The sequence below is a fragment of the Pochonia chlamydosporia genome, chromosome 7 (assembly GCF_001653235.2).
Source record: "Pochonia chlamydosporia 170 chromosome 7, whole genome shotgun sequence".
NCBI lineage: Eukaryota > Fungi > Ascomycota > Sordariomycetes > Hypocreales > Clavicipitaceae > Pochonia > Pochonia chlamydosporia.
The window spans coordinates 451,941-464,962 of NC_035796.1; the positions used below are offsets into that span (position 1 = coordinate 451,941).

General features: G+C 48.8%; 4 protein-coding genes across 4 annotated transcripts; 2 read left to right on the top strand and 2 right to left on the bottom strand.

Annotated features, from left to right (window-relative positions):
- Positions 1-257: 257 nt before the first annotated feature.
- On the bottom strand, positions 258-3,956 carry VFPPC_07023 (subtilase family domain-containing protein; the record flags this gene model as incomplete). Its single annotated transcript, XM_022428538.1, has 7 exons — positions 258-845; positions 1,101-1,329; positions 1,397-1,557; positions 1,631-1,660; positions 1,749-2,230; positions 2,336-2,341; positions 2,399-3,956. The coding sequence occupies 7 exons, from the start codon at positions 3,954-3,956 to the stop codon at positions 258-260; spliced, it is 3,054 nt and encodes a 1,017-aa protein (XP_022284177.1).
- Positions 3,957-4,634: 678 nt separating this feature from the next.
- VFPPC_07024 (hypothetical protein) lies at positions 4,635-5,612 on the bottom strand (the record flags this gene model as incomplete). The annotated part of the gene is made up of 1 exon (XM_018285958.2): positions 4,635-5,612. One exon carries the CDS (start codon positions 5,610-5,612, stop codon positions 4,635-4,637), a length of 978 nt encoding a protein of 325 aa, XP_018140042.2.
- Positions 5,613-7,632: 2,020 nt separating this feature from the next.
- VFPPC_07025 (hypothetical protein) lies at positions 7,633-8,344 on the top strand (the record flags this gene model as incomplete). Its single annotated transcript, XM_022428539.1, has 2 exons — positions 7,633-8,013; positions 8,069-8,344. The coding sequence occupies 2 exons, from the start codon at positions 7,633-7,635 to the stop codon at positions 8,342-8,344; spliced, it is 657 nt and encodes a 218-aa protein (XP_022284176.1).
- A 1,049-nt stretch (positions 8,345-9,393) lies between these two features.
- On the top strand, positions 9,394-11,829 carry VFPPC_18078 (microtubule associated protein; the record flags this gene model as incomplete). The annotated part of the gene is made up of 3 exons (XM_022429736.1): positions 9,394-9,504; positions 9,572-9,839; positions 9,899-11,829. 3 exons carry the CDS (start codon positions 9,394-9,396, stop codon positions 11,827-11,829), a joined length of 2,310 nt encoding a protein of 769 aa, XP_022285148.1.
- Between the last annotated feature and the right edge of the window lie 1,193 nt (positions 11,830-13,022).

A 13,022-nucleotide genomic window follows, 5' to 3' on the forward strand; every position in this document is an offset into this window, starting at 1 on the left:
TCAGTTGAATTAGAAGAAATCCCTCAGACATCACAATAAAAGGAAACACATTTTGCAATCCTTTTCTTTGGATAGTCAATTCTACCAACCAAGTAACTACCTCTGTCAATGACTGATATCCATAGCTATCTTTGGGTGACGTTGGAAAAAAGAATTCTTGTAATGTGATTCTCATGACAGAAAAATGAAGACGGGTAAGTTCGGGACCCTTAACAGTAAATCCGTTCCATGATGAGTGCTCAGTGAGCCAGGTGGTTTCACCTTCTTCCATCAACTTCAAAAGTGTTCTTGATCATAGCTGATATATTTAGCAGCCCACCGTTTTGCACCTCCCGAAGGTTACAAAATTTATCAAGCTGTATGTACTTGTCGTTTTTGTCCTCTTGGAGTGACTCGAAATGCCACTTGACAATGTTTTTCCTCCATTTATCCGTACCGTCGCTTGGATCTTTGGAACACATTCCGTGACAACAGAGGATCAGAGAGGCGAGTCCAGAGGCGATTGCGGTTGCCACAGAGCTACCAGAGATGGTGCTGTCGGACTGGATATAGGGCACGATACCGGCTGGGATGTTGGTGGCGTGAATTCGAAACTGGTACATGTCTTTAGGAGTCTGGATCGTTGGTGCACCGTACTTTTCTGCTGCTGCAATGGTTATCGTCTCTTCGTAGCTTGCGGGATAGGCGTGTTGGATGTTGTATCCCTCGTCGTGAATGCTGCAAATCATAACAATTCCTGCAGCATCTGCTTTTTGAATCGCTCGCTGTAATTTCCTATCGGGTTCGTAAAGAGCAAAGCTCATCGAAATGATATCCACCTCGTTTTCAATAGCCCAATAGATCGCCTGCAAGCTTTAAGAGTTAGAGAGGTCCAGCGCAGCAAGGCGAATATGGAAAGCGTAGGGAAATCTGTCACTTGCGTTTGATACACGGCTAGTCTCAACTCCATGTCGTGTCTCTGTGACCTTTGCCACATATAGCTCGCAGTGTGGATCAATAGAACAGATCAAATTGGCCATTTGGGTGCCATGAGGATCTGAGGCTATCAACCACGGGCGGATGCGATTATTCTCATCCACAAAAGACTTTCCCTTCCTTACTCGAGGCCACAAACTCCACATGCTTTCTCCCTGTTTCCCCGTGATATAATTTCCGCTATTTTCTTGTTGTGTCCCTGGCTCGCTCATAGGAGCGACGTGCATAATGCCGCTATCGAGAATGGCAACCTTGCTTTTCCGCAGTCGGGCATCGGCAACTAGTAGTTTGCTCTGGACATGGTCACTGTAGCCTTTGATGAATGGCCAAAGTTTCGGAACAGCTTTTTGCGCACTTTTGAATGCCACATCGTCAGCATATGCTCCTGTCTCGTATTTCACTGCATTGGGGGCCCCCTTACATCCTTTCAAGGCTGCTATCGGCAGAGACCTGCTGCATATCCCACGGACGATACTTGACTTCGATTTTGCCTCGCAACTCGGGTTGCGATTCGTATAAGGATTTGGTCAATGCCTTGATGAAGGCCTTTATCGCTTCTCCTCTCTTTTTGTTCAGGAAATCCTAAAGTTACGCTGCTTAGCACATACAATCCTCAGTGCAGCGAAAACATACTGGAAAACATCATTTTCCCAACCTCAATAATGTAAATGCGCAAAACTTCCAGCTGATATTGCACAACAAAATCAAAATCGTTAGACACGGCAAGTAGTAAGCCTTGATGGACGATAAAGTATGCGCAACTTGAAACATACCGATTTCAATGAGGTAATATTCCCTTCGTTCAGCCAGTGACTTAAGACAGCCCGCTTTCCACTGGAGTACAGGTGCAGTTCTCTCAAACTTTCCTTGGTTCTTTCACTAAACACACTCAAGGAGAGGTCAAGGCACCTCCAGTCCAAAATTGCCACATGAAACATGTCCACATACTCACCTATTTTGGCCTCGTCGTGTGGATTACACATTCTATCAAGCACTCGAACCTTCACTATCTCTTCAACCTTATGCGTATTCCGGAGCCAGTCAAAGACGTCGAAGATTTCCCTATACTCGATCCCAACACCGACTCGACGATCCTCTCTGTGTGGGTCTAAGTTTGGAATGTCGGCGTAGCGAATCGTTGGTTCAAAGCTCGTTCTGTCGTCGAGTGTCCTACAGCGTATCATGCTTTGAACGAAGTTGTCGAAGGCAAAGGCTCCAGAATCGAATAGGGAGAGGTCAAAGCACAGTTGCGCTACTGTAACCCGTCACGCCATGTCAGAGAACCCCGTCAAAAAGGGGATGAGGAAAGGAAAAAACAAAAAGAAAGCAAAAACAAGGCGAGGGAGCTTCTTTGTCTCACCTGATTCTGAAATGTTGGTTAGTCTTGTCAAATTGCTTCAAACCACCTTCGCAGTCAACTTACGGCCTGAACTTTTGAGAATCTCTACCAGCTGTTGCATATTTTCCGATGCTTTGATGCATGCTGCAATGAGCTTTTTCCGTATCTTCTCATTGGGATCGTGGCGCAAAACCGCAAGTCCCTTAGATGCATCGTACTTGTTGTGCCACAGGGGGTATTTCTTTCCAAAGGAGCTGCTCTCGTGGGACTCCATCGTAGGGTTGTTGGACACTTCGCCTAGGTTTAAGACCGACTCTGTGTCATTGGCTATAAACCATTCCACGAACTGGTCCTTCTGCTGCTGGACTGCCGCTGGAAGCAGATCGACCTTGCGAGAGCAACTTTGCTTTTTCCAAGCCTTTTGAACCGAATCCCTTATCCAAAGATCCAAGCGGTCTAATTTGATCAACGCATAAGCCTGAGAGGCATCAAAAATGTCAGGGCGGTGCTCCAAGATGTCATCCACCGCCCAACTTCTGTTGTTCTCGAGTGATAACCTCAGCAGTAGCTCTGCTTCATCTCTTTTCGTTGTCACCAAAGACTTCAGCCCCTCTTTGCATTCTGTTTCAGTCCACCACACCTGCTTGTCCGATACGATTAACCATTTAGCCGTTTCGAAGCTGCATTTCCTGCCGATGCCCTGTCTTTCCAACAGGTCTGTCGAAAGCCCTATAGACGCATTTCGCCGAATGTCAAACATATGTTTCGCACTGATGGTCCCTGCCGGCGCCAGTGATACTATTTTGTGTACCACTGAATAGTTCCGTCTCTCCATTGCATATTCGATTGCATTCGGATCCCCCGCAAGTCCCGGGTCGAATGCAAGTAGCAGACTTATAATTTCCAACACTCGATATTTGTCCGCGTTGTCCTCGAGCTGAGACAAGTGGTAAGCTTTTGTGGCTTGACCAAGCACATCAAGCTTATCTCTTTGGAGAGAGTCACAGACGAGGCTTTTCATATTGGACGCAGCATCGAAATGGTTGAAGAGAAATGTAAGGACTGGGTCCATAACACTATGGATCAAGTGGATGACAGGGGCCCAGGTTGCTTGTTCGAATTCGTGCTTGAAGTACTCCTGGTGATCCGGGAACTTGCATTCCCATGGAATCACTCCTGGCTGGCCAAGACCGTTTGCGTGAGCAGACACCCCTTCGCGAGTTATGGCCTTCTCATTCGCGATGAACGCCAAGATGGGCTTTATTTTGAGCAGCCGCTCACCCAGCGCCATCCTTGCATTGTACTGATGGTTGCCTTCTTCCATCCTCGATTTGCAAGTATGCAGCAGCAAACACCACCTGACACAGTCATCGATTTCGTACTGCGTTTCCTCGTTGCACAAGAACGCTAACAAGTCTCTGTCGTTGTTCTCATCGAGCTCCTTCCGCTCACTGATCAGATCTCTCAACTTTTGATATAGACAATTCACTCGAGAAGCGAATATACGGTTTCGTTCGTTTGTGCTCGCCTGTGGCTCTGACCGCAGCCACTCGGACGCTATCGACTTCAGTTTGTCATTGAAACAGCTTCCACCCTCCCTCGGTGGACCGGAGGTCTCGTGTAGTTGTGATTCAGAGCCCATCCCGGGTGTCGCTACTCATATGAATAGTTGAATGAATACTCAAGTATCCGTCGTAATGGCTCTCTGGTGGAGCTGGCGGATCAATTTGAGCTCAAAGTTGCAGCAAATGTACAGAGTACAACAACAAGGAAGTAAGGTCTTGAGACATTCCAGCAAAAAGACATAAAGAGAATTGGAATCACACTCCTTACTGCACGGGGAGCATCCCGATTCCCGACCCAAATCAACCACGCCAACCAACAGCGCCACAGGCGTCACCTCCCGCTTGTGTAATGCTCAGCTGTAGAGTCTCGGAAATGAGACTCTCAAATGGCCTGGTCCACTCTGGCTCGTACAAGAAGGCCTCACCCGCTGCAACCAGTGCGAAGTATATGGGGGGGTCGGTCTGGTGCATCCCATCCCAGCAGGCGCTTGTACTCTGCACCCCATCAATCGAAGTTGACTGTGCTGTCACTCGCTCAAGTTTCACAGAAGCAATTGATTCACCTATGGCTCTAGGCTATGAACACAGCAGTCTGCAAGTGACAATTTGGTTACATCCGCCTGCTTTGGCCGCACACGTATAGGTACGGTTGGTCATAATCAGAAGCAACCACACAGTACATAGGTACTTTCCATCTCCATCTGCAACCTTGTCGTAGAAACTTCTCACCCGTAGCTCGCAATGCCCATTCGATTTTACCTTGTTTCTCCAAGCTTGATAGCCGTCTCGTTTTTGTCGTCCGCCGGGTCATCCGTCTCCCAATGGATAACCAAGCCAAAAGGGCCTTGCTCCGTCCTTGTTACAAGACCAAACAAGTTTTCCCTGTCAACTGTAGGGAAAATACTGGCTCCTTCGTACCTGATTCGGGGCTGCTCAAAATCCGGTTGAACCAGGTAAGGCTTCGTCACTCCCGGTCCTATACCAAAAAAGTCAAGGGTATCGTTCTTAAGATCGTACAAGGTGCCGCCATTTATCTGGATCTTGGATTCGACAATGTAAGGCTCCTCAAGTGTGGCCCGACTGAGAAGCACTGCTGTGTAGATGGTTGGCACAACACCATCCTTCTGTTTTTCGTTCTGCTGCATGCACCACTGGACCCCACCTCTCTTACCAGCCTTGTTCATCGTGGCAGCGGCAAAGGCCCGGGCAAAGTACTTGCGTTCAAAGGAGATCTCCTTGACCTTTGTCCGGCTTGTGCCTACTTCGGCGCCATCTCCTTTGAACCCCGCGTGGATGTCTGTCGTGGTCGTTTGCTTCTCATTAACGTTTGTCTGGTTGGTCTTTTCCAACTCGCGAAAAGGAGCCCAGGCCACAACCCCAGGTCCGGGTTTGTCACTCCTCTCCAAGCGCTCAAACTTTAATCTTGATTTGACGCTTCTCACACAGCGTTTGGGCCTGGTGCAGGTGACTGTCAGCTTGAACACCATGAGTGTCATTGCCTCTCTCGGAGTGTTTTCAGTAACTGCCTCAGCACCGCAGCTCCAACCGTCTACTTGAAGGATGCGCTCGAACGAGATGCTGAAGCCGCCATCATCTTCCCGGTCATAAATCAGGCCACCGTTGTCTTTGGAAGAATATTGAGTCTTCAATTCTCCCCGACTGTCATTAGGATTCAGAATGCGACAGCATGGCACTGGCTCGGGGTGCTCAAAATCGAGGTAATCACTGTCCATGACTAGGGCGAATTGAGCTGCTTTCTGGCGAGATTCAGGGATAGAAGACAGAGTATGGAAATAGATTGGAATGGTTTACCATCGCATTTTGGCAAATTCGACACGACGCATCCCTTTATAGCCGTGGCATACCACTGAGCTGACTAGCCATGGGCTGCCAGCGGCCTAACTTGACTTGGATGCCAACTTGGTTATGCAACTCGTGACAGTTCTAACAGGCTGCCGCGTGATGAAAGGAGTATACCCTCTTCAAAGTACGGCGTACGTCCATCATGACTTTGCTGCTACTATGTTGCGGCAAGCCGTGATGGGTTGTAAGGCAGGTGCCAATGTTGGCTTTGTGCAACCGAACAACTCGTAAACGCAATGCAGCGTGTGTATCCAGAGACAATATATGCATTCGAGACTTATGGGCCAGTCAAAATTTGCTCACGGCCAGTTGCTTCATCGCAATCTGTACTCGGTGTACTCGGTACTGTGTACTCCGTGCGGAGCACTGCGCATATGGAGATGCAAAAGCGGAAAATTCGATGTTGTGACACGCGGACAAGTATTTCTATCCTGTCAATTCAGCCTTGGGGGCTGAGGAACGTGAGCAGTCAATCCTCATTTTGCCTTGTCCAACGTCAGGCAGCCAGCGCCTTGATACCCGTCCCCTCGTGTGCGTCAACAACAGACTCTGTTAGGTGTTGTGTAGCCTGTGTGAGGGCACGATCTCGCCTCCACGGAGTTGCCCAGCTCGAAAGATGGTATGAGTAAGGAGTATGGGAGGATCCAGTTGTCAATGTCGTCGTCAAACTAAGGTTTCCTTTTGGGGTTAAATTGGTTCGGATGGCCCACATTGCCATCGGACAAATTATGCGACTTGCCGACAGTCACTGGGTCTTAAGTTCTTGATTGGCGCGACATGGCGGCAGTAGCCGTAATAGTTAGGCTTCCATGATATCTGGTCAAATTAACAACAAATAATAAATAGACTTACTCGTAGATATGCAGTGCAAATTAACAGTACCGTGCCTCATTTAGAGCCACGTCTTGAAGAAGTCATTCAACTTATTCTCAGATTCTGACTTAGAAGTGCTATCCAGTCAATACCCTCCACAGGACGTTTCTTTTTGTGAGCGACCGCCGAATCTACACTTCTGCACCCTTCAAACACCCTGCCGGCTGCTCAATCCCAAAGCCTTATGACTTGTCGCTTCAAATTGTTTGCTTGTACGCTGCGTTCAAACACTTATCGTAGACGATATCAGGCTGCTATGGTCTTTGGTTAACTAATTCACATTATCTCTGGTTGCCATCAATCCTAAGGGTGCATTTCCAGATCCTCTTACAGCTGTGTTCATAAATAAGACTAAAACCTGTGTATTTACTCTCGAACTTGTATGCTAATGGATGTAAACAGCTAACCGGTCAGCTATGAGGGCCACGGCGGAGGCGGAGGCGGGCTAATCTGAAGTGGTGATGAAGGCCCGCGTGGGACACAAACGGTTGTCCTGTTTATAGCAACAGAGTATTTTAGAAATGGCGTTAATGCTAATTAGAATATTGCAGCAATCTATCTCCTCCTTGTGTTACCCTTCCAAACAAATTGGTTCACCCGCGATGCGTTCCAGTCTAAGATGATCGCCCAGTATTCAGCTTGATAAAATGGAACACGTCACTGGTAGCATAGTAGAAAGTGGTTAAACTTCCTAGATGCAACACAATTAAACGCTGACCAGCCACTTCAAATCGAATTAGGTAGCTATTATCATTCAAAGTGCGATATTCTTATAGCCATAGGTACATGCCGCTGTTTGGGGGGCTCACATGGTCGCACTTCACACATTCACTGCTTCCTTCAGGAGACTATTTCATAGCTTCCATCAGAAAACACATTCACAAGCCCCAGAGTCATCAGGAGAACCCGGGATTATTCTTTCGTATCATTTGCTACATTCCCTCGAGTCACGACACATAAACTTTTCGTCCGTTTCTCCCTTGCCAATCTCCATACCAACCATAGGTAGTCACCACCATGGGCGTTGATGCAGGCTTTGACATGGTCCCTACCTTGTCCAAGGGGGTCGTGGACAGGCACAACTGGGACAGATTCATCGAATTCATCAAGACACACTACGAAGACGATGAAAACGTTGAGATCAAACCAAACTATATCCTATTCAAAGCAGGCGAACACCCGAAGCTGCCTTTTGAAGGCTACAAACTCCTTCGCTTCAGCTCCAAGGTTTCAGGTCGCATCGCCACGACCACGGGGGTAGAGAGCTACCTCAAGCAGGTTGCCCGAGTTGCTCGGCTACACTTTGGCTCTCGTGTGAAGTACTGGGATGAATGCCTAGATCGGCAGGGTCACTATGGTTGGCAAGAAGTTCACGAGTCACACCGATCATATGAGCAGGTAAGTTCTCCGGCAAAAGATACGTTGAAACGTATTTAACCATAACGGTAACTAGCGGGATGCACCCGAATCTCACAGCACCATCGCACATTTCGTCACTGGAACTGATCGGATAAGACACATTGGCATTCCGCTGTACGAAGTTGTAGATGTGGCTGGAAAGGGGAAAGGTCTGATCGCTCGTTTTAATATCACTAAAGGTACTTCCTTATACTACGTGGAGACTCACCTTAGGAACACGATTAGGAAGTTGAGAATCGAGGCACTCAAATGTAGTGCGAAGGCATGTTTGCGTGAATGGAGGCTACAAGCCACTGAGGGTTTGCCATGAAGACAATGAGGCGTAAGGCGCGCGAACAAGCAAAGCCATTTATATGAAGTGTGAGGCACACGTGTACGCAGATCGCGAGATGCATAAACGTGACAGGCGTAGGATGCAACTCTCAATGCACGCCGCCTCGGAACATGGCATCCATGCATCAAGGTATGATAGGATGGTGTTTTTCACATTGCAATGAGGTTTCTCTCAGCACAGTGGCCCAGTTCATCTGATATAATGCAACTCGACGCCTCGCAGCGCATCACAATTCGTCATATCATACAAGCCACCATTAAGGTTCATCCCAACGCCTCATAATCTGAACCCGACAACCCGGGCATAAATCGTCTGGTAAGGCAGTTCGTCAACAACAAACTCGGGACAAGGTTTGTGCTTGTTCAATCCCATTGTGCCATGTTCATGAGCCAATAGCCAGCCAATAGCCGGCCTGGAAAAGCGAATGAATGGATGGAGGGGCATTGAATCTGAAACGGCCACAAGGCAAGCGCTGCTCTTCTTTGGCTGTGCACTGTCCCGAATCCTGACATTGTGCCAAGGTGGGGCAACATCGTTGTCATGGCAACAACGCGACGTTGAGTCTCTCCCCAGCACTAAACTGTGGAGCATCGCCGCATCACCAATCGAGGGCAGTCAACTTGGCTTTCTCTTTCGCATCCTGTCTCACCCTCTTCTTGTTTCGCGGACGACAAGTAGGGACGGGAATTCTTGCTTCCTACCGCCAGTTGGACGCATCGCCAGCGCCCGCGATAGCACGTATATTATGCTCTTACGCCGACCTCACAGTATAGGATTACGACACGACAGGACGATAACGGCAATAAACATCACATAGCATCGCCAAGTAAACACGGATCGCAGAAGGAACTATAGACAGCCCACGGACTGGCTGACTGCACACAAGAGCGCCACTTTGCTTTGGAGATCTGAACGCACATACCAGTCAAAACAATCAACATCTACATTCCCACTTTTGCGTCATATAGACCCCGGGGTCGCCTCGCCCAGCTTCATTGCGGTTTTGTGGTGACACTGCGAGAACTATGGACACCAGCTATCTGGCCCAACAGGTCAACAGCAGCATTGCGCAGCTGCATGGCCTGTTTGACGAGATTGGCGTTCCTAACCATGAGCGCGAGGCTCGTGAATCAGAGGTAATTCTCGCAGATTTTGAATTTATTATGCCTGTTCACCTTGGCGTCATGGCTGACCGATTCACAGCTCTTCGCGGCTCTGTCCGAAGCACTCAATAGCCAAGTGCGCTTAGTGACGACAGAGAAGAAGGACATGATTGATGAGGCAAAGAAGATTATCACAACGATACGCCAAATGGAGACATCGCTAGACGATTCCAAGCCTCGACGGGGGGAGTACCAAGAAGACGAGGAATTCAAAATCACTTATCCTCTGAACCGTTGCGTACAAGGACTTAGAGAAAAGCACATTCAAATAAGCCGCTTGCATAAAGAGCGGTTTGAGCAAGTGAAGAGTAGGTTGCTGCCATCTTCCAATGATATTGTGCCTCACGCTAATACTGCTCTACCACAGCGCTTGTTGAAGCACTCGAGTCATACTCATCACATCTCGAGCCAACTTTTGTTCAAATTGCCCTTCCTCCTACTGGGCCCAACCAATCTTTGCCCCCTACTTTCGACATCTCCAATACCTACGTCGAGAAGCTCGATGCAGAGTTCACACGGGTGTATGACGAATATATGCGCCGCATCGCGTCCATCCAGGCTTTGTCCAACCAAATTATCCAACTTTGGGCGGAACTTGGCATTCCCCAAGCTCAGCAAGACAGTGCCATCGTCAAGTACTACAGAGAGGCGCCTGAGCAGCTCGGCCTCCACCAGGAAGACCTTAACAGGCTACAGACGAGGAGAGATCGGTTATCAGATGAGAAGAAGAACCGCGAAAAGCGACTGAAAGACCTCAGAGCGGCGGTTGAAGCGTTGTGGCTGAAACTTGGCGTTGATGAAGCAGAAACTAAGACTTTCCTCAATCAAAACAGAGGTTGCGGCGTCCGACAAATCAATGAGTTCGAAGACGAATTGACCCGATTGAACGAGTTAAAGAGGCAAAACCTTCACCTATTTGTTGAAGATGCTCGCGTCAAGCTGCAGGAAATGTGGGATTCTCTTTACTTTTCCGAAGACGAGATGCTCGAGTTCACGCCTGCCTTTTCTGATGTATACAGCGACGCCTTGTTGGAGGCACATGAGCGCGAGGTTGCTCGACTTGAGTCACTCAGAGAACAACGCGCGCCAATCCTAGCTGTTGTCGACAAACACAAGACCTTGATCAAGGACCGAGACGACCTGGCGACATCAAGCCAAGATGCTTCTCGTCTCATGATGCGAGGGCAAAAGGGCGAGAAAAGGGACCCCGGAAAGCTTCTGAGAGAGGAAAAAATGCGCAAGCGAATTACGAAGGAACTTCCCAAGGTGACTGCTGACGTTCGCAAGATGCTCGAAAAGTGGGAGGACGAGTACGGCCGTCCATTTTTGGTGTTTGGGGAGAGATATCTGGACGAACTTGAACCGGAAGAAGCGAAGAGGGCGGGCCCTGCTTCGCGATCCAAAACACCAGCAGGACCACCTCCATCGACCGTGAAGAAATCAGCAGGTCCAGGCCTTACCAGGGCCAACAGCACAAAGGCCGTCCCCCCTCGCTCCATGACCAAGACCCCGACTGCGGCGAACCGGACTGTTACGAAGAAGATGCAATCGCCGGGCAAGACGAACACAATGAACGGCAGAGGGAGCCCTACGAGGATTCCCGCCCGCGTTCCTCTTTCCAATCTGAAGACGGGTAGCAACTCTCCGGAGCGGTCAAGGCCAGAATCACGGGGCGAGACTCTTCGAAATGGAGCACCAATTCGTGCCCCGCCTCCCAAAATGCGTGACTTGAAGTCTGTTCCCGAGTTAAAGACGCCAAAGAACCCTTACAAGGGCACAGGCATAGAATCCAGCATTGTACGCCAAGTTGAGCCGGAGGACGTCTACGACGATCGTCCGCAAACATCCCGAGGCATGCGATCCAACTCCAACCTGTCTAACCACGTACAGCCGACATATTACGAGGACACGTATGATGATGGGTATGACGATCGTTATGATGAGCGCTATGCGACAATACGCGCTCCACGCTCTGGATACCCGCAGGTAGTAGCAAACTCGAGGCAACTGTCCAATAACTCTCACACTTCGACTGCAATCTCTGGGTCTGAGAACTGGGAAACGTACGACGATAATAGCGAGCCCGAACCCGACGTCTCAGAAGAGTACTATGCCAAGCTTCGAGCGGCGCGTGGCAAGAGATATGAGCCCGAACAAGGACATTTGCCCTCAAGCAGCCAGGCCAAACGCATGAGAGGCATCCCAGGCACACCATACGCAGCAGCACCAGTGATGATTGATCAAGAGGGCAACCGAATCATCTCGGGCAGCGAATGGACTGACGAAGATGTCTTTTAAGCATGCTGGACGAGGATAATTGGATGGCTGTTGAAGCGCAGCTACTCACTCGTTTTTGGATTCACGCTCACAATGAAGACGATTTTTCACGATATTTACGCATGACGCTTTTGTCATTCCTTTTTTTATGACTGTCGACCGCGTCATCATCAAAATTGTGGGCTATTTGCCTGATAGTGGGTGGCTATCTTTCTCCCCGTTAACTGACGAGGACACTCGCTTGACCTACCTGCGCTGGGCGTATTTAAATCTCTCTCTCTTGTCTATGGCCAGAGCATTCATTCCTGCCTAAAGCTGGCGTCCATGGGGCGTGCTTTGGAAATTTTTTGAACTTGTACCTATCTAAAATCTTTCTCTTCTTCTGTTTCCTATTTCTGCTGCGAGGGGTATTCTGAACAATGGTGTTTATACTGAGAGGCAACGCTTGCAAAAGCGCCAAGGACTATATACCAAGGCGATAAGCACGCAACATTGCTTTGCGGGATTGACGGAAATGAAGGGGAACTGTGATAATTGGGATTGGGGGAGCGAGCGAGCGAGCGAAACGAACAGGGAAGGGAATCAGCCCAAGGAGGCGAAGGGAATGGCGTACGGGAAGCCGGCGTTGGTTTTGTCAATTACTTTGCGCTATGCATTTGCATATAGGTGTAGTGTTGTGTGAATAAGACGCTCTGAATGGTGCATTTGAAGTTGTTCAGCTGTCTGCGTTGAGGTTGTGTTTGGTGTGAGATTGCCATTTTATTGGGACTGGCTTGACGATATTCTTGTCTCACACGAGGGATCTGGTCTGGCAGTAAGATTGGGAATTTGTCAATGTCAGGAAAGTCTTGCCAAGAAGTATACCTGACTGGATACGAGAAACGAGTCAGCATGTTATATCAGCGTGGAGCAGTAAGCATTGGCACGGCAATCAATCCTTGTTCAACAACTCATCAAGCATTGTCCAGATGAACTTGCAGTCCACTCTGAATGTCCAAAAATAGCTTTGATAAAACCCAAGGACCGCAATCAACGGGTAAAGCATGGCATAAATTCATGAAATTAAGGGTCCATAACTAGCCTATTCGTAACTTAGGACGCAACCGTTTCCGTTTCCTGTCATCTTAGTGCATGACGGACCCCTTTCCAGAAACTGACTGGAATGAACGTGGCTTTTTTGACTAGCCGCACGAGACAAACACCCTTTGACCCTT